Genomic DNA, 21,035 nt, shown 5'->3' with positions numbered 1-21,035 from the left:
AGAAAAGGTAAGGAGGAATCTGAGATGAAAAATGTCCTGACTCAGTAACTATCTGCATCTTAATTGAGGAAGTGGGATGGGAGTGGTTGGAGAGAGCAAAGAGCACCTCGGAATGACAGAGCAGAAATATCTGTGTGTAGTTCTAGGCAGAAGGACGGTTGATTTCTTCTTCTCCAGGAGTAGTTCAGACTACAAGATGGGGAAGATCTCCACGGACAGGCTCTCAAGGAGAATTGCTCTACCACACCATCAACAAGGATTCCATGACTCCTATCGGACACGTGGCTTGGGAAGGGAAAAACCAAACTGCAGGGCCACAGTGTGATCTTTTGATCAGAGACCTGTTCCAGGCAGGCAGGGGGATGATGTTGAATTAGGAAATATCACAGATATGGGCAAGATTTGTTTCACAACCCAAGGCCAGGAAGGAACGTCAAAATGGAGCTTGTGAACTTTAATGGGACTGAAATGGGACAAACATGGAAAAGGTCTAAAATATGGCTACAAAGCATAAATACTGAAGATAACTAGTGAATATAACCTACACATGTATTTCAATAGGAAAAGCAAAGATTACTGGTTCATAAAAGAACTCACTGAGTAGGAAAATGCAATTGTGATGAAGAACTAATGATCACTGGCATTTACTCAGACACACGTAACACTCAGTTTTTCAGAAGCAATCATCCAGCAGGGTTTGGATGTGGAAGAATAAAGGCAGTTGAGAGTCATCAAGTTTTGCATGATTGTTTTTCTTTCCTGATGACATCAATAAAAGCCTTCCAGTACAGGGGATTTTTCATGGCTCAAGGGAAAGGGCAGAACAAGGTGACCTGTTGTACCCCATGGAACCGATCACTGGTTTAGGGCTCTCCACTTGCTGACTTTACAGACCTTCTGAGGGGTACACTGCAAGAACTTCACAGCATCACAGAGTCACAGAATCTGCTGAGTTGGAAGGGACCTACAAGGATCATCCAGTCCAACCCTCAGCCCTGCACAGGACCAAGAGTCACCCCAGGTGCCCCAGAGGATCATCCAAACACTCCTGGAGCTCTGGCAGCCTTGGTGCTGTGACCACTGCCCTGGGGAGCCTGTTCAGTGCCCAACCACCCTGTGGGGGAAGAACCTTTTTCTAAGATCCAACCTAAACCTGCCCTGACACAACTTCAGGCCATTCCCTGGGGTCCTGTCCCTGGTCCCCACAGAGCAGAGATCAGTGCCTGCCCCTCACGAGGAAGTTGTGACTGCAATGAAGTCTCCCCTCAGTCTCTCACCACAGAGGGACACAGGGCACACAGACACCAGCTAGGACAAAGAGAAGGTCTCTGATGGCCACGTAGGTAAAACCCACCCTGTTCCAAATGGTTCCCCTCAGCCACCTTCTCTCTATTGACTCCTCCTGCAGCTGGAATTGTGTGAAGGTGCTTTTACTCTGTAGATTTGGGTTTACTCAAATACAATGGAAATTATACTCTTAACTTTAGGTGTTTTGAATATAACAAGCCATTTTCTTGCACACCATAAACCAAACAGAGCACAGAGTCTAAGCACAAGCAAATCCAATCTCATTAGTAACAGGCAGAAGGAACTCTTTGTGTTTTTAGCTCCCGGTCATTCTGGGAGGAGCTCAAGGTTCTGTGATAATTAAGAACAAAATGAGTGGAAGGTGGCCTATGATGATTCTCCACGGTTATAAATGTTCTCCCCTCCCACTCCTTTGTGCCGTTAACTGAAATTTAGTGCCACTGATCAGATCTAAACTCTTCTGAAAAAGAAATCATAGAATCCCAGAATCTCAGACTGGTTTGGGTTGGAAGGGACCTCAAAGTTCATCTTGTTCCACCCCCTGCCATGGGCAGGCACACCTTCCACCAGACCAGGTTGCTCTGAGCAAGAAGAGCTTTAAGGTCCCTTCCAACCCAAACCAATCTGCGATTCCATGAAGAACAATTAAGGCAATTTTTCAGACAACCTTATATAAGTTGGAAAAGCATTTTTACAATAGGAAAGCAATATAACACATCTTTCAGCCTCTTCTCTGAGCAGCAAATATATTTATTTTAAAAAGCCTAAAGGGAAAATTCATAGTAGTAGTCACTTATCAAAATATTGCCAATATTTTAATAACGTCGTGCCAAGGTAGTAAAGCCTCCTGGAGTAGGAGTTATTAAACTCAGCCAGAGCTGCTATTTGAGGAAAACAGGTCACCAGGAACGATGCACACATTTGTAAAGTCAAAGTGTGCCAAACAGTTTCCATCCTGATCACAAACTTGGGAGAAAGTGGAACAGCAGTTCAAAAAATAGCAGGAGAAAGCAAAGCTTTCCCCCAGATTTAGATCCCCTGGACATGTTCTGAGCTGAGCTAAATTCCCTGTTCCACTGACTTCAACACACTTCAGACAACTTGTGATTTTTGCAAATTTACTTCCTAAAATGGGATTTGGGGAGTGGGAAGGACGTGAGGAATAGAAATGTTATGGCACTGATGTTTGTAAGTCACAACGAAGCTTTTTATCACTCGATTATCAGGTTAATGGAAATAATAATCACTTTTATCCAGCAAATTTCCCATCTGGAGGAAGGTAATGCATTGGGATATGTTTGATCTCTGAATATCTTTCTGGAATTTCTGTATTATTCTGTTTATTTTGTCAGTTTGGAATAAAGTCTAAGCTACAGAAGGGTATAAGAATTGTAATTCTACAGGTTTAAATACCTCCAATTCACAAATTTAACCTCTGCAAAACGCCCACTATTATTTGAGATTTATTCTGCCAAGGACGAATCTGGTCTAATTCACTTTATATTGTTTTAAAACCAAATCACCATGTCCTTTTTATGTAGGTTTTATGCTGCTGCTTGGAAACCTTCATCTGTTGAGTCTCATACACAGTCTCACCACTTTTAAAAAATAATCAACATAAATAAGATTTACAAATAATTTCAATAAATCTAGATTTATGATCATTACATCAAGAACAGGAAACTTCCCCCACTTTGCCTTGTTCCCATCTTATTTCTTTGTTAAATAACCTGTATCCTCCCCACCAGCATTTACTTTCTACATTTATATTTGTAAATTTGGGGGGAATAAAATAAATGGAAAGAAGTGGGAAGACATGGAAAAAAGAAATGGAAGAATGTCAGAGAAAAATGTCTTTTTTTTTTCACGTTATAGTTACAGAAAAAAATAAAAGTACACTTGAAATTCAAAAGATAGAAAAAGTCCCATTTCATGACATTTAATAAGAGTAAATTCTTCTGGGTGAAAAATGTGTTTTCCCCCCAAGCTTTTTTTGCAGTATATAATTGTGAAGCCAAACCAGATACTTTAATTATATCTGAAAAAAAATATTGTTTTCACACCTTAATTCATTATCCAGAAGGAAAAACTTAATGAAGGGCATCCTTCTTGTGTCCATCTCTCTTTCAAATAATTTTAATGGCAAACTTTAAATGAAACTGACCTGTGCTTTGGAATTATTAGAAGAAAACTCATCTAATGCCCTTTATCAAGGAAGATATTTGAGCATTGACAGTAAAATATTCTAGAAAATAGCAACATTTATTTTTCATAGACTTTTTGTGGCACTTGAATGCACAGAAATCCTGTTTTGACATAAATAGTGGCAGCAAAAGCTCAGAGATTCCTCACAATTGGAGGTGTTTGGAGAAAAAGGCAAAGTAGAAAATACTGATCTGATATTTTATTGCCTACAACAGGTAAGATCAGAGAATGATTGTCCAAGGAGAGTCTGCATTCTGACAGCAAAAATAATAAGCAGCAAGTCTCAGAAATAAAACTGTGTGGCTAAAACACAGCCTCTATTTTCACATGGTTTTGTTACAATCAGAACCTAAAAATGTGCAATCAAGAATTAAAAACATTGGTTTATATTTTAAGTCTGAAACCAGATCAAGATAAAATGGCTAATTTTAATGAAAGGAAAAAAACTCTCCACCTTTATCGCCATCATCATTATTATCATCATCATTTTCTTATCCATAAAGTCCTTTTCTTCCTGACTCAAATCAGGAGTAAAACCACAGGTATGAAATATTTTGGAAAGCAGGAAGGTTGCACCAAGACAAAGCAAACCAAGGGGACCCAGCTAATGGCAAAATCAGAATATTTCAGAAAAATGCTTATTTAAACCAACAAGAACAGAATGACACATGCAAATGCCTGCAAAGGAATGTCAAAGTGCTGAGCCACACAAAGAACCTCACAATGTAATTATGTAATTTCTGATAAAAACTTAACATTTCTGAATTATTTCATCCCATTTACCAGTTATTCATTATTATTTCATCCCATAACCAGTTTACCCAATAACTCTTTTATCCAATAACTAGTATACCCATTAACCATTTTACCCCAAAACCAGTTTACTCCATAACCTGATACATGGTCAGTGTGTGCAGAGACAAACACTGATATATCTCCCCTTGACTTCAGTTTTTTTCAGCTTAAGTAACACCATTTTTAATAAAATATATTAAATATATATATGAATATATTCCATATAACACTGCACATCCATTATTTTTCCTACCAGATTAGGACCTGCTTAACTCTTCCCCATCTCCATTCCATCTGGAGCTTTCCCAAATGACACCTCCCTCTTTTTTCTCCCATGTCCCAAGGGTTTCTTTGTCAGAGTGAAAACACTCTGATAAAGAGCATTTGGCCCTATTGAGGCTCTCCCAGATCAATGACTCAGACATTTTACATTCACATCTTTTTTTCCCAATCTGATTCCTGACTGAAGAACTCCTCATGTATCAAAAATCTCTGTTAGTCCCTCAGGACATGACCTTGTAACTGTGCTATTAAATTTCACCCACTTTTTAAATGCTTTCACCTTCAGAATTACTTAATTCTGCCAATTTTAGAGGCTGTACTTGAGATATTAAATTTTTACTCCTCACAAGCCAAATTAATTCTGAGCAGTAGCTGAAGACCAAGAGAAATCCTGGTTTTCCCTAACATCAGGTGCCAGGGACTCACACCTTTGGGAATGTCTCCATTGGACATCATTTCCTAACATGCAGAAAAAACAGAGCTGTAATTCCTACTGTCCAGAAAACCAGAGAGGAGCTGAGAAGCCACAGCTCCAGTTGGGCACCAGTGAGTCACCCAGCAAATACAGGTATTTTCTCACAATTACAGCCCCTCCAGGCTCTAAGACACTGGTGACTCACCAGCAACAAATGAGGTTCCTACAATTTTTCAATTTTCCAAATGTCTACTGAAAGAAATCCCCCAGAACCCTGCAAAGGTGTTTTCCTCTGCCCAAACAGCTCTAAGAGATGAGATCCAAGTGCTATAATGTCCTCAAAGATCTTTGAAACACTCTAAACCTGAAACAATCAACAGCACAGGGAGTTTCTGAGTTTGTCCTGAGATATGAAACACTCTTGATTGCTCTCAGGAGTTCAGCAACATCCAAAAACATTCAGTTTGGGAGTGGCGGGGTCTGCTGACATCTCTTGATGTGAAGAGCAATGAATGTTTATGACAGAGTCTGTTCTTAGAAAATACAAAATTCAAGCAAGTTAACAAGTTTCCTTAGGCCTGGAACCAGGTCAGGCTTAAACACAACTGTTGGATAGATTAAAAGCTTCTGTTGGAAATGTTCTTAGAACTTTCTTTTTCCAACTAAGACGTAAATTTAGCTACTAGATTTTGTTGAATAATTGGGGATTTAGTTCAATTACTGTAATAATTGACAAAACCACAGACCCTCCTCATGCCAGCAGGGACAACAAAGTTCATTAGCAGGGAACAGCTCTGAGCTTTGCTTATGGAATGCTCAGGAATGTTTGTCCACAAAAATTGGGAAAACTGGTAATTTCAGTCTGGGGTTGGGTTAATTCTGGACTAGGTTGAGTTTTACGAGCAGAAAGCCAGAGTGCACTTCTCCAAGGACAGGCTCTGCTACCAGCAGAGTGAGAGTCATCAAGCACATAACTTGGCCAGAATCTCCCAAAAGCTCTGAAGAGTTCAAGAGAAAAAAAATAAAATCTAATCTTGTTGTATAAATTAAAGCTTTACTAAAATACTACAAATTAATTGCAATATTGGCCAGACAGTTCCGAGTATTTCTAACTGCTCAGAAGATCCTGGAAACCGGCGTCAAGGATAATCTTTGATCAAACCACATAGAGGGGAAATAAATTACTGATTTTATGGAAGAGTATTAGGAAGATCTACAGGCTGAACATACAGATATTTTCAGTAGGTTAAAACTGTACATGCAGAAGTATTTTATGCAGAGAAAGTGGCGCTGGCAGAAAATGGGAACATCCAGAAGTGCATTGGAGTTCCAAACTGAGGCATTAAACTCCTTTCTAACAAGCTCCAAATCCATGGATATTTTTCCATTGGTGAGGATCCCTCTTCCAGAAAACAATTACATAATTCTAGTCTGGACAGAAAAGCAAAGTCCCTGTTTTATGCAGTGCAGCATGGGAGGGGTAGAGATTTATTGTTCAGTTCTTTACCATTTCCTTTTCAAAACCATTGAAATGTTGGTCAAATTCCAGCAACAAATTATAGAAACTTCCTTTCTTTTTTTGTAAACAGCACCAAGAAACACCAGCAAATTGATACTTCCTCCATATCCTGCCGATGCAGGCTTTTTAATTGTTCTGAAAAGCACCAAAACCATTTAAATTCTGTTCAAACCAGCATTCTATCAGGTTACACAGAGTGTTTTCAACATATCAGATTAATTACTGGAAAACAGTCATATCATCACTGACCAGGGTTCTCTCATTTGTTACTTTTCAATTTTATTTATTTATCTTAAAATGTCACATTGTAGATTTTGGCCATTGATTTACACTCAGTTAATGTACAGGATCCATCTTCCGCCATGTCACAGAATCACAGATCTTTGCTTTTTGCTAAAACCCTTCACTAAAATTTCTTTAAAACATGTAAAAAAAAATACACTCTTAACAGAAACTACACCATTGCATTGCTGCAAATACAAATATTTTGCACTTTTGGCAATTCCAGGTGAATAAATGTAAATATTCCATCACTTACTTTGGTAGAGTTTTCAAGTGGTTTTCTCTTAACTCCAAAATTCGCAATTTGACAAGCCTAGAAATAGGATAAAAAATAATGAGTTCATTCAGTGAATTAGTTCAGGCATCCATAGGAATGATTTAAAATTACTTATTTCAATAAAGGAAGAGTCTGTTTCATGCAGTACAGTCCAATGTCCAGTTCTTCTGGGGTACAAAATGTGTTCAGAACCAAATAATTTCATGTAAGGACAGACACACTCAGGCAGGACATTTCTGTCCTCAGCAGAACTCTTCTGAAAAGCTTTGACAGAATTCACCTAATAGCACAATGGAGTTTGGAAGGGCTGTTGTGTGTAGGTTCTAATTCATACCAACACTCAGCACATGTCCTACTTCTGCTAAAAATACTGTAAATTAAAAGGAGACCTGTGAGGGGTTGTAGAATTCGCAGAAAATTTCAAAGGAACTTGTGAACTGAAGAGCAGTTGTTTTTTATCCTTCAGTAAACCTGGAAATGCTTGAGAGAAATGAAATTTTACTCTGTTTACTTTGCTCAAGTCATTAATAAAATAGTTTAGAGTTACTGTGAAAAGCTGGTATATTCCAGCCAGGCTCAGCTCTGGGTCAGGGCCAGGTCTGTGCTAAAGCAGCACTTGATTTCCCCAGGTTTGAGCAGACCAACATCACTTACAGCCTTAGGATTAGTTTTAGAGTGCTGGGTTGGTGTTCCCACTTGAACCATAAAATATACAGGACGGATAAGTATAAAACTGGTATTAGGTGAATTCTGTAACAATGCCAAATATTTTCTCTGTTCATCTTTTGTCTTCTGAGCTCTGTGGCCAGGTGGACAGTCCAGGGGCAGAAAGGCCAACCATCACCTTCATCATGTGGAATAAACTCCCCATTTCTGTCACAGTTGGGCAGGGTAGGGATCCACCAGCTCCTCCTGCCCCCTTTTATGGCAAATTGGGTCAACTTTGAATTCCACCACCTCTGCTTTGTCCTTATCTAACATTTTTTGGCTCTGTTTCTGCTGCATTTATTTTTACCCTCATTCTCCAGCCCTTCTGCTCCACTGTCTTTTGAATCTTCTCTTGTTCTGGTTTCACATGTTGCCTTTCAGTCCTTTCTTTCTTCCCTTCTGACTCACAGCCTTTATCTTTCAGCCCATTTTTCAATGGCAGAACCCATATTGCTGTTTTCTGCCCTTGCCACAACTGAGTCACACTTTTGATGAAGGACAGTCCCCTCCAAGTTCTATTTCTTCTCACCTTTTCCCTCAAGTGCCGAACTGCATCACTTCATCACCACATTATTGCTGACACAACATTCCCTCTACAACAATCATTCATCAAAATTGTGCTGAAAAGCCAAAATCTCTGTTTTTTGTTTAGTTTTTCAGGAGAAGGCAGATTTAAACCAGACCCTTGGAGCCTAAGCCAGGTTCAAATGCACGATCACTGTGCTTTGATGACTCATCCTTACCTTCCAAAGTTAGCTGGAAGAAACTCCAAAAAGGCATCATTTAGATAGAGCTGGGTCAGATTTAGAAGTTGTGTGAAGCCATCTGGCAGCCTAAAAAACAGCAAAACCTTTAATGCTCACCTCAGCGTTGCCATGGAAATAAAACAATGTATATTTAGAAGAAGAAAGGTGACTTTCTCTCTCACCTTCTTTGTCTATCCAAATTCTCCAGAAGAACTTACTCATTATAGACAATTTTGTTCATTCTCATCTTCTCCACATTGCAATAACCACATTAAATAGCCTTTTCCTCCTTCCTAGGTAAGGGTTTAAGCCAAAGGTGTCTTTCTTTCTTTCCTTTCTTCCTTCCTTTCTTTCTTTCTTTTCTTTTTCTTTCTCTCTTTCTTTCTTTCTGTCTCTCTCTTCCTGTCTCTCTCTCTCTCCCTCTTTTTCACTCATTCTCTCACTCTTTCTCTCCCTCTTTCTCTCAATTTTTTTAAACTGAAGTAGTAAAATTTCATCCTTTTGCCTCCTTCATTCCATTTCATAACTCCTAGTTTTACAACCCAGATTTTTTGTTACTATTATTGCATCTTCTTGGAAGGGAGAAGTGTCACCAAAGCCCCAACCAAGAGGTTTTCAGTGGCCAAACACATGAAACCTCAGCCTCTGTGCTTTGCCAACTCTTTCTCTGCTAATTGGAAAGACCCCACATCCATTAACAGAGGACTCAGATCTTCCAATAGAGTCATCCCCTCTGGGTTTGAAACAATTAAAAAGAAAGTTAGATTAATCCTGCAAATGAACTTGACACAATTCCTTTAAATCTGAGCTTATTTTTCTGCACCTACAGAATGCAAATCCAGCTGCTGATACTCACTTGGACACGGGGTTCACACTGGCTTCGATAATCGTTAAACATTTACAACACTTGATATTTTCTGGAAAATCTTGAATTCCTAAAAAAACACGGAAAGAATTATTATTTACAAAAAAACCTGTTTATTTGTTTTGTTCATAAGTGAGTTCATTTGGTATTTTCAGATCAGACTTCCGCTCCAACAGGAGGGATACACACATTGAGTATTATAGCCTAAAAGTACTTAAACCCTAAATAAACACACCAGAACAGAATCTATGCCTTATACTATGGCTATTATGCTAATGCTTGATTTATATAATCTTCTAGAGTTAAATAGTGACATCATCTGTACTGGTATTTGTGCCTTTCATTTCTTCCCAAATGCCTTCTCTTTGTCTTTCCCGAGAACACACAGAATCCCGAGAGTCTCGAGGACTCCACTGATAAGAAATTTCCCAACATTTCCAGGAGTGCCAAAGCATCATTTTTAAAACAAAGACACTTGAGTTCAGGCTTGCAAAGGTTTTTAGGCAGCTAAATGTGTAAATGCATAACTGGGGATGCACATCAGCAAATTAATCTATATAAATCCTGGAATTCTTTACCCACAGCCCCATGTGCTTAAATCCTTCACACAAGAGCCTAGTGAGTTCTAAGCCACTTCGGGAAGTGGAACAGTTCATAAGTGCACTGAAAAGTGGCCTCACACTCCTCTTGCCAAAATTTTTTGGGCACATGTCATGTGATGCTAAACCAAAGTCTGATTTTTAAAAGAAAAATAAACAAGGTAGACCTTTATGGAACCTTAGTTCCATAGTTCCAAAGTGCCAGGCCATAATCCAGACCCAGAGCACGAGGTTCTTAACCATTAGGAATTAAAACTTCATTATTGCTCATATTCACCACAGTTCCTTAAGACACTTTGGGTGTCTCACCATTTTTACTGATATCAAGCTCTCTGAGGTTCACGAGGCTGGCGATGGTGGTGGGGAGGCTGGACAGGTCATTGTCAGGGATGCTCAGCTTCCGTAAAGCCTGACAGTTGAACAGTTGCTGCAATAAATAAAAAAAAAAGATGATTTACAGAGTTTCGGGGAAAACAAACAGTTTGAGATCATTATTTATACACAGAATGGTCCCGGGCAGGGCCAGGAGTTGGACTCGATGATCTTTGTGGGTCCCTTCCAACTCTGAATCTGTGAAATACCACAAAACTCCACTTGCTCCTGAAGAATTCAATCCTCAAAACATATTTTTTTCGAGAATACATTCTTACAGTCGGTAGGAATAACCCAAATTAGCAGTGGCAATGGTAAAGAAGAGCCTTCTGTCCAAAACTGCATAGTCATTGCAATCAATGTTGTGTAAGTATTTATATTATTACATCATATATAATAATTATACATTATTGATCCGTTTTACATGTTCTGACACTGTGTGAACACATCCAAGGCTTTGGAACTGCTGAAGGAAGAGGTCTAATAAGAAATATTCCCTCTGGAGTGATTTGAATGATGTACTGCTGTATCAGAAAGAATATAAGGGTGGGGAACGTAGGCCCAAAATTGCCCACTGGATGGGCAATTTTTTCCCCCACTGGATGTTCCAAAGGTGTTTTTCTGAGTTTCTGGAGCTTCCTGGCCTTGCCATCCTGATTTGGTTGGAATCATCACTCTGGAAATCCATACATGACTTAAATTCCTTTCAGAGTAAAACCCAAGAGGTGCTCATTGAGATTTAATTATAACAATGGACTTTTATTCTGAATATCTCAAGTCAGAAAGGCTTTGGCTGCTCCAAAGGTTCCTGGGGAGAATTTTCATCCCACTCCTGTTTTTCTGGATGTTGATTTCCAGTCACTCCACCTTCATTAAGATCAATATTCTTTTTTATTAGTCATCCATTCATTTGACTCACCCAAATAAGGGACATTTGTGCAGCAGCAGCTCATGATGATGAATTCAAAGGCAAAGAAAATAAAGACTTGGCAAGATTTAGGGGAAAATAGGGTAAGAATTATATAACAATCCTGCAAATCCTTCAAAGAAAAAAGAAATACAAAAATTACAAACTAAACCCTAATTTCTAATGAAGTAGCAGAAAAATCATAATTATGATATATCAAATGTAAGGTAAAACTGAAAATAAAGGCAGGCAGAATGAGCTGAATGCATCAGCTTAATGCAAAATAATTTATTGAGTTCTAGAGTATCACATAGCAGTGAAAGCAAGTAGGGTAGATTGGGACTTAACAGAGTTTTTAGCAGTGCTTCTATAATTTTTATAATTTTTGTAATTTTATCATTATATTTTTAAACATGATCAAGTTCAAGATGATAAGGAATTTCAAAAAAATGTTGTAATATCAGAGGCACAAAACATCTGGCAAAGAATGGAAAATTAACAAAAATGTCCTGTGGAAGAAGTTATTTGAAATTCTATTTACAGAGGGGTTAAAGTTCTGCCTGTGGTAGAATGCCACATGTAATACAAAGTTAATGATAAGTAATATAGTGCCATTTTCAGGAAAAAAATGCCATTTTCTCCCAAAGAATATTAATTAAACAGTGGAAAAACAGTTCAGAGCCATGGGGCAAAAATATCTGAAGCAGCAAATTTGATAAAGGAATTATTTGGGCTGTTTAATTCACAGTAATGATTAATAAAGGCTTAAGACAAAAATGATCACTAGTAAGAAAACAAATTAACTCTTATTAATCTCCTCTTACACACGGTCAAGACTGTGATAAATGCTGTGTTTACGATAAATTAAAACTAAAAACTATCACCTTCCTAATTTTTGCCTCCTTCCCTTTGGTCGTCAGTTTTCCCATATGGAATCATGGCATTATTCTATGCCCTGCTCTATTTGTCTTCCATCAGCCACTGCAGCTCAGTCTGAAAACCACTTTGATACTTCCAACCCAAAATACCTATACCAAATTATAAAGATCCAGCCCAAAAATACCCAAAATCCCTACCTAAATTAGACATTTCCAATATTCTTCTGTAGCACAATGAAACCATGACATAAAAGAGAGCTGGATCTCAGGGATCCATCAGCAGCAAATGGTCTCCACCAGGACCCGTTTCATGTTTATGGGAACAGAAAAAACTCCTGGTTCTCTGTTTTCTTCTCTAGGAGGGATCAGGCAGCTCATCACAGCCATTTTTCCCCATGAACTAAAGCTCCTGGAGCTGCCCTGCCTTCCCATCTGTGCAGAACTGGGGATGGAGTCAATGACCTCAAGCAATGACCCATCACATCCCAGTAAAGCAACTCCATGGAATAGGAAAAGCACATTTTCTACATTTGGAAATAGAATTTCTAGGAAGTCCCTGTGCAGCCTAACTGAGAAATGTGCTGTGAGATGATGGAGAGTGGATTACAGGGGACAGTGTTTAATTAAAGACTTGTGAGCACCTTTCATTATTGTGGAGAGAAATTCAATTAAGGGCTGGATTACATCCCTTCATGCTTCATTATGTAGCCAGCACCTGCCATTAATTGGTTTTTCCACCACCTTGCTCTCTTTTGTTTCCAGAACACTTAAGTTACAGTAACTTTTAATTCCTCCTAGTAAATATTAATCAGCAGAAGAAGAGATTGAAAGATTCCGTAAGAGGAATTTTACTCAGGAAGGTTAACTTAGGTGATCTCATTGCAGTTGTGAAACTCCTAATCAGCACTGGCACTTCCCAACAAAATCACAGAATATTCTGAGTTGGAAGGGTCCCACTGATATCCCAGAAGGATAAAGGGCTCATTCTGACAGATACCTTGCTTTGAAAAGCAGGGATAAAGAGGATTCAAATGTAGTGGCTCCTGATCAAGCTACCAAATGCCACAGGAATTACTTGTGCAGAACCATTTCTTTTGGACAGTTGTTCATTTCCCAGTTTAAGGCTCCACTGTCCGTGTTCCTCTGCTGGGAAGGAGTCATCGGTGCTCCTGCTCCACCCCATCCAGCATGGAGTGTAAGGATGAGGGTTTGGCTGCTTGGGCTGTTCGAGAAGGCAGGAGAAACTGTACAAAGTTGCCCTTGAACCCCCAGAGCCACAAGCCCCTCTTCCCCTCCCAAAGAAGTTGTAACTGCAATGAGGTCTCCCCTTAGTCTCCTCTTCTCCAGACTAAAGGAGCCATCCCTGTCCAACACACATTTTAGGACTCAACGTTGTCTTCCAGCAGAACATGGATTACCTTGGGTAGCTCTTCAATCTGGTTGGCATCAAGGTAAAGCTCCTCCAAGGTCCTCTCAAAATTAAAAACCTCCTTTGGCACCTGCTGCAGGCCACAGTGAGAGTAATCCAACACGGACACGATCTCTTCCTCCCCTCGGAAACACCGGCACGGCACCAGGCGGCCGATGATCTTCCTTTTGGTTGTCATCTCCAAGCAGCATACTGAAGAAAAAGGGGAGAAAACACAGGTTACTGAAACCAACAGCATTTTGGGGACTCTTATTTAGATTTATCATCAAGATTGCAGTCCATAAATACAGTTTTTCTGAGGGATCTCTGTAGTCTGCATTCTGCAGCTTTTGTTTTACCTTTCTCCAGAACATGGAGAAGTGTGATTTGCCAGTGGAACCACAAAATACAACCTCAACCCAGCAGCTTTTCCCTACACCAGGACAGAAGGAAACACTCCAAGCCCAGCCACAACCATTGCTTGGTTTAACAGTGAAAATAACTGTGTGGAGGCACAAGTACAAGCACGTTCATCAAAGCACAGAGGGACGTGCCAGTCCCTGGATCATGAGTCACAGTGGTGAATCAGGCAGAGGTTCTGATTCTCCCTGAGAAATTAGTGTTAATATCTGGTTCCTCTGACACTAGCAGAGTTCCTCAGCTTCCCACAGCCACTGCTGAGGCAATTCCACTGAGTCCTCAACCAGAGGAATAAAGAACACCAATTTCCCTGCTTACAGAACCAGAACAAACACACCCCCAGAGCAGGTGTTTGGGTCACCTGCCATTCCTGTTCCTCTTGTACCGCCTTGGGCTGCTGAAAACTCACAGAAAGGACTTTTTCTACAGTAAAATAGACGTCTAGGAAGTTTCCCCATTCCCAAACTTCTCCCATCCTCAATGCCAAGTGCTGCAGATGGTCCCTCAGTTTGTGTGAGCACCTCTAACTCCCTCGAGTGAGTTTACAAAACTGGGTCTTATTATTTGTCACTGGAACAAAACACTTTAACTCACCACTGCAGAATGGAGAGAGCAGTCAATAAGTAGATTTTATAATGTCAGGCAGTCCCTAAATCTGGAATAAATATTGACATCTTGAGAAGTTATTTTAACATTATAGATAAATCAGGCTGTCCTGGAACATGCTATCACAAAGGCAAGAAGGGCTAAACATTCAGCTCCCATTTTCTAAAACACTTACAAGGCTTTGAGTTACATTTAGGGAAAAAATGCACTAAATTAGTCCGAGTAAAGCAAAATAAGGCTCGCCATTCCCTCAACACCAATCTGTCCCTACTGATACCTGCACTGCACCTTTAGCTCCAGAAATCTTCCCAAATCATTCAGTTGAGTGCACAAGACCAAAACAGATGAAAACTGACAGAGCACTGGTCCTACAACATGTAATTCCCAATGAGAGCCACCTCTGGAGCTGCCCAACCTCTTGGGATTCACATCCAGGAAGCAACATAATTCAAACCCTGACAAAGTAAAAATAAATGCCCTTAGAATAGCAAATTATTTGTAGCTTTTCAAGCCATTGGAGGATAATGAACAACTGAGCAGTGACATGGACTTCAAAAACTCCTTGGCAAACCCTTCTTCCCACAGGAATTACAAAGCACTTTGCTGGGCTTTATTCTCCTCTGCTGTGGGCACAGGCATCAAACACACCATTTTAATAAAACCCTACAACAAAACCAGGACAAAAGACCAGCCAGAAAGTTTACAAATAGCCAAGTGATAGAACCACACTAAAAATAGCAATTACAGCAGCCAAACCAATTTTTAAAGGTTTTTTCTTTTGCTTATGCAAACAAAAGCATTTCCATTATTGCAGTTCATAAAAATAACTGTAATTTCTTCTTCAACAGAAAGTTGTTTTAAAAGCTAGAGGGAAAAAAGCAGATAAACAGAAGTGAGTTAATTACTCTGCCTTCCTCAAATGCTTTGGTAAGGCCTGACTGTCATGATAAAATTAGGTTTGTGGATTAATTGGATTATCTATTGGAAATGTCCTCTTCAGGAGACACAAACTAACTCAATCCCAGATGTGAGTTGGAGAGATGAACAAGTTGGATTTAAGAAGAGATTAATACTTGAATAGCAAAGGAACTTGAACCTGAATTGTGGTGCATTGCTAAGATCCTGTGAGAAATGAGTGTGAGGTGACTCCCCTGCAGAAACTGCTCCCAAGGGACTATTTGCTGCAGGAATGGCTACAGGAAAGGCTGAAATTTAATATATTTTGATAAGAAGTGGGTTTGCACATGCCTGTAATCTGCTCCATTATTTACCCTTGGTAAATAAAAAGAAAACACATAGAAATGCTGAAAAATCTATAAAAAAATCCCCTGGGAATTCTGCTGTTCTTTGCACCACAATGGAATTGAAGGGCCTGTGCTTGAAAGGAGTAACATTTCATGCTCTGTGGACTTGTGGTAATTAAACCTTTTATTCATTTCAGCATTATTAATTATTACCCTGGACTAATTCCAGCTTTAGTAATTACACTTTTCTTACCTACATTTTGTTCTATCCTAATTTTCAGGGCCTTTCTTTCCTGAGGAAAGAGGATCAGCCCAAGAGAGTCAGCAAAGAGCCACCCCCCAACTGCAGGAGCTGAGTCACATCAATGCTTCATCAGATTCCTTAATTCCTGCAAGGCTTCCCACCTCCTCATGGAAACACCAGTGCTCAGTGCTTTTCCCCATTTAAACCAGTGAAAGAACCGTAATTCTCCCTGGTGGGGATTAGAGGTCATTGCTCAACACGTCACACACGACACACTGAGATTATTCACTCCAAGAGAGCTCAAAAATCATATTATTTCTTGAATGAGATAAAGAAACTATGAAAGAAGCACAAATATAACCTGCTACTTATCAGCTTCAAGCAAGCATCTCATTATCAGCATCTGCAGTTTGTCCTCTTCTAAAGAAAATCCTTAATCTAAGCAAAACAGGAGTTTTATGTAAATTAATTACAACAAAATATCCTGTCTGAATTAATGGACCTTTTGTGAGGCAAAAACACTAATCCCTGTTTATAAGGAAGCACAAGAGAAGACATTCCTTCCCTGCTGGAAAGACAGAGGCAGAGAAAACTGTTGTATGTTCACAAAACTGATTTAAAGATGGGATGAAACAGCTTGACAAACTCCAAACCTCCAAGGATCTCAGAAGAATAGAAAAGCAGTAGGTTTTTTTCAGAATACAAGATAGAAGAATTTTCATCTCAGAAGTTTTTTCCTCTGTAATGGGTCTACATATGATGAAATGTACCCGGAGAGCAGAGTTAGATGGGATATTGGGAAGGAATTCTTCCTGTGAGGGTGGTGAGGCCCTGGCACAGGTTGCCCAGAGAAGCTGTGGCTGCCCCATCCCTGGAAGTGTCCAAGGCCAGGTTGGATGGGGCTTGGAGCAGTCTGGTCTAGTGGAAGGTGTCCCTGCCTATGGCAGGGTGTGGGACTGGATGGGTTTTAAGGTCCCTCCCAACCCAAACCAGCTTTGAATTCCGTGACATTCTTCTAAAGAGTCAGTAGGTATCTGAAAAAAAAGAGATAGTTAAAATGCTACTGCAAAAAAACCCAGAATTTGTCTATATATAATTGGTAGGATAAATCAATTTTTAATTTTCTGTTTTTCAGGATAGATTAATTATGGATTTAATTTTTCTACCAAACAAATTTTCCATGTAACGCTTCATTTAAGTGTTCTCATCTCAGGGAGGTCTTGGCTCCCTGTTGCACTGAATGAAAATTCAAAGAGGACAAAACCCAACAGCTATTGGGGGACCAGCTATGTGACAGGGTATCAAACATAAAATCCCTCACACTCTTGAAATTCCCTTCAGAAGACTCCAAGAAATCACTGTTTCAGTGATCTGGTAGTGCTAGAAGGTTACTCAGAAATCCTGAGAAATTAAAGAACTGAGAATTACTGAGAAAATAAAGAACTTGGAAGAGAGAATGGGAGCATTGCAAGGCTGAACTGAGCAATAATGGCAACATTTGCCAGAGGGTTCAGAAAATATTAATTATATTCAAAGCAGCAGAGAAGTCGCTTCAGTGACTCCTTTGTGCTACTTCACAGAGAAGTGATGATTTTTCTGTTCTTTCTTTCTTTCTCTTATTATCAGCACAATCAACAAAATCAATATGCAAGTATGTTGGCTCTTCTCAGCAAGTTACACGATCCAGCTTGGAAATCACAAACATATCAATCACTGAATTGATATCACTTTCCATCATCTCATTATGGTTCTCCCAGAGGTGTTTTACCACTCAAGAAAAGATGGAAGTACAGAGCAGCTTCTTTAGAGCCAGAGCACCCCCAAAAACCCGTCCCACCCAGAGTCTCCAAAGCGGAGACCCTCAGCTGATCCCAGCCAAGGTCACTCATCCCCCAGAGCTCAGAGCCAGACTGGACATGGACACAGTACCAGTTACTGACATGAGAGGAGGCTGAAACCCAAACTCCCAAGCTCTTTCTTTTCCTGGTATCACAGAACCAGGGAATGGTTTGGGTTAGAAGAGACCTTAAAGCTTATCCACTTCCATCCCCTGCCATGGGCAGGGACACCTTTCACTATCCCAGGTTGCTCCAAGCCCCGTCCAACCTGGCCTTGGACACTCCCAGGGATGGGGCAGCCACAGCTTCTCTGTGCCAGGGCCTCCCCACCCTCACAGCCAAGAATTCCTTCCCAATATCCCATCTAACCCTGCCTTCTGGCAGTGGGAAGCCATTCCCCCTTGTCCTGTCACTCCAGGCCCTTGTCCCAAGTCCCTCTCCAGCTCTCTTGGAGCCCCTTTAGGCACTGGAAGGGGCTCTAAGGTCTTCCTGGAGCCTTCTCTTTTCCAGGTGAACACCCCCAGGTCTCCCAGCCTGGCTCCAGAGCAGAGGGGCTCCAGCCCTTGGAGCATCTCCATGGCCCCTTTGGACTTGCTCCAGCAGCTCCATGTCCTTCCCTTGCTGGGGACCCCAGAGCTGGAGGCAGCTCTGCAGGTGGGGTGTCACCTGAGCTCGTAGAGGGGCAGAAAGCAGGACTGCAATCTCTGCTGCATCAATGTACCTTCCCACCCAGATATCTTCCTGGGAAAAAAAGAAAATCTTGAAGGAAGAGGGCTGCTGCTTTTCAAACAAAGAGTAAGCAGATTACATGTCATCAGAACTCCTTTTTGAATGGGAAAATGGTGAGAAAATGCAAACTACCAGCGAGGACTGATGTAAGAGTTATATAAGCACAGCTCTCCTGTCACAAGGACAGTGTTATGGCTACAGACAAAAGCCTTGGCTAGAATAAAGAATACAAAGTAGAGATGCTAAAGTTACACAACTGATTGAGCAATGAAACAAGTTAGTACAAACTCAGAGTTTCATACAAAACAGCCTTAAGATGGTGCCCACAAAGGTGCAGATCATAGAAGGGTGAGCAGCACATTTAAAAACTAACAGCTGGATGAAGAGGTAGAAGAGATGGAGAAAGATTCCATCTGCTCAGATCTGCAGAGAGAATATTCCTCCGCTTTTTTAAATCTCTAAATTATTAATAGGGTTGTGTTGCTAATTGAAATGTGGGGCTGGAAATTAAGATGACTCTGAGAGCTTTGAAGTTCCCTCATTATTTCAGTGACCCAGACTGGAAATGGCCACTATGTAAATCATCTAAGCAGCACACATAATTAATTAAAAGGGAAGAAAGGAAACAGAAGTGGATGTCTGGCCAGTGCCAGGAGAGTATCAGTGAGGAAAAGACTATGGGATGAAGGAAATGTAAGGGTTGTTTCATGTTTCTTTCTTTAATTCCAATTTTGCTCCATTTCTCAGCTTTGCTCCATTTCATATGTGTAGTCCCTGTTATCAACTCTATTTTGCAGAGAAAATATAACACAAATTCTGGCCTTTTGGAACAAACTGGGAAACTCCCAGTGCCTTCCCTAGGGCAGATGAGATTCTGTGATTCTCCATTGGAAACCACTACATATTTTATTTAATTTATACTTTTCCATACCCTGCTTAGAAGAAAGGATATTCACCCAAAACTCCCCCTTGGAGCCAGATGAGGGAATCAGGCAGGTCACTGTCATGTTCCAAAATCAGGAATTTAGATATTCCACATGTATAAGTCATTTGTAATAGTTTTCATTACTCTTCCTGAAAAGATTAAGAAACTATGGTTCTGAAGTCACAATAAGAGAATCATTAGTAAGCTTCCAAAGGGGAATTTGGCTTAACAAAAAGAGGGGTGTGAAATATTCTCTGAATTGTTTTCTTGCACAGATAACCAGCATATCTCACCCAGAAATGCCATTTAATGTAGGATAATTGAATTTCCTTCATTATATTCCTATTACAATAGTCTGCATTCAGGTTCATCTTCAGATTTTGCTAATCCTAAAATAAAATAACCAAGCATGAATAATCAGATTCAGCTTTACCTTTTGTCTCCCAAGAATATTAATGCTGGAAAGTTTCACTCTCTTTGCTATAAGTACCTTGAGATTTGGGACTTTTACAAAAAGTAAAATTCAAGACAGAAATATTTCTACAAAGTATCAGTTCTTACCTTACACCCCTCTTTGTGATATAACACCAAATCTTTATCTTTTCTGATAAGATATTCATTAATTCCAAGCTTTACTATTGGCCTTGCCTTGAAACTTCTAGACAGAAATTTTCTGACTAAATGACTTTTAGATAATCTTAATCATAGATGATGATCATACGAAGAACAAAGACATTTTAATGACAGCAAAAATAGTTGCTAGGGTTGGTTTTATTATTAAAAACCTGTATCCTGTTCTCCCTAAAGACAGTCTTTGCATAACCTCAAGGAAAACCCCAATTTTGTTCAGATTTTTAATAGAACCAACAGAGTTTCAGTAATTTGTTGCATATTAGTGGCACATGTTGAAAATTAATAATTATGCTCTTAATTGCTAGAAATTACAACCAGTTTGACAGCTCAGCCTGCAGACATTTAAGCAGAAGAGAATCCCAATAAATGTGAGAAATTTCTTCGGAAAGGGTGCTGTCTGGAAAGCAGGGAATTTACATTTCAACTTGGATCTTTGATGTGTTTCAGCTTTGATTTGAAGTAATCCTTTAGTTTAAAAGATTAGTTGGTATGAAATGTAGACCAAAATATACTTTATTTCTTGTTTTATGGTGCAATAGCTCTGCAAAGGAACAGCAGAGAAAACATTTACCTGCTAAATGCATCAACTAAACAAATTGGTATTTAAATAGGAGCAATATAACTTTCGTTAAGTCTGGCTTTCTTCCTCAGAGAGGGCCAGGATCCTACAGAACACCCAATTACTTTTCAGCACTTTACATCCCAATCCATCTGCATTATTCCTGACATATTAATCAGCTTAGCAGGAGCTTACTGCAGGAAAACTGGGGTTATTGTGCTGAGCTGGCAGAACGAGAGTTCCAGGGATGTTGATGTGCAGCTACAAACTG

General features: G+C 39.8%; 1 protein-coding gene across 13 annotated transcripts in view; it reads right to left on the bottom strand.

Moving 5' to 3' along the window:
• The window catches only part of LRRC7 (leucine rich repeat containing 7), a 372,813-nt gene that overhangs the window by 247,630 nt on the left and 104,148 nt on the right, over window positions 1-21,035 (bottom strand). For all 13 annotated transcript variants that reach the window (XR_007906308.1, XR_007906304.1, XR_007906305.1 and 10 more), the window contains 5 exons: window positions 13,577-13,779; window positions 10,311-10,428; window positions 9,394-9,472; window positions 8,535-8,624; window positions 7,063-7,119 (listed from right to left, as the gene is read on the bottom strand). Coding sequence is in view for 8 of the 13 variants with exons in the window: in XM_051797760.1 (XP_051653720.1) it covers window positions 7,063-7,119; window positions 8,535-8,624; window positions 9,394-9,472; window positions 10,311-10,428; window positions 13,577-13,779 (547 nt within the window). In the remaining 5 variants the exon portion in view is untranslated. The remainder of the gene's footprint in view (window positions 1-7,062; window positions 7,120-8,534; window positions 8,625-9,393; window positions 9,473-10,310; window positions 10,429-13,576; window positions 13,780-21,035) is intronic.

Source organism: Manacus candei, unplaced genomic scaffold (assembly GCF_025592945.1).
Source record: "Manacus candei isolate 608988 ecotype Guabito, Panama unplaced genomic scaffold, ASM2559294v1 h1tg000005l, whole genome shotgun sequence".
Classification (NCBI taxonomy): domain Eukaryota; kingdom Metazoa; phylum Chordata; class Aves; order Passeriformes; family Pipridae; genus Manacus; species Manacus candei.
This window is presented reverse-complemented; position numbering and strand designations above follow the sequence as displayed.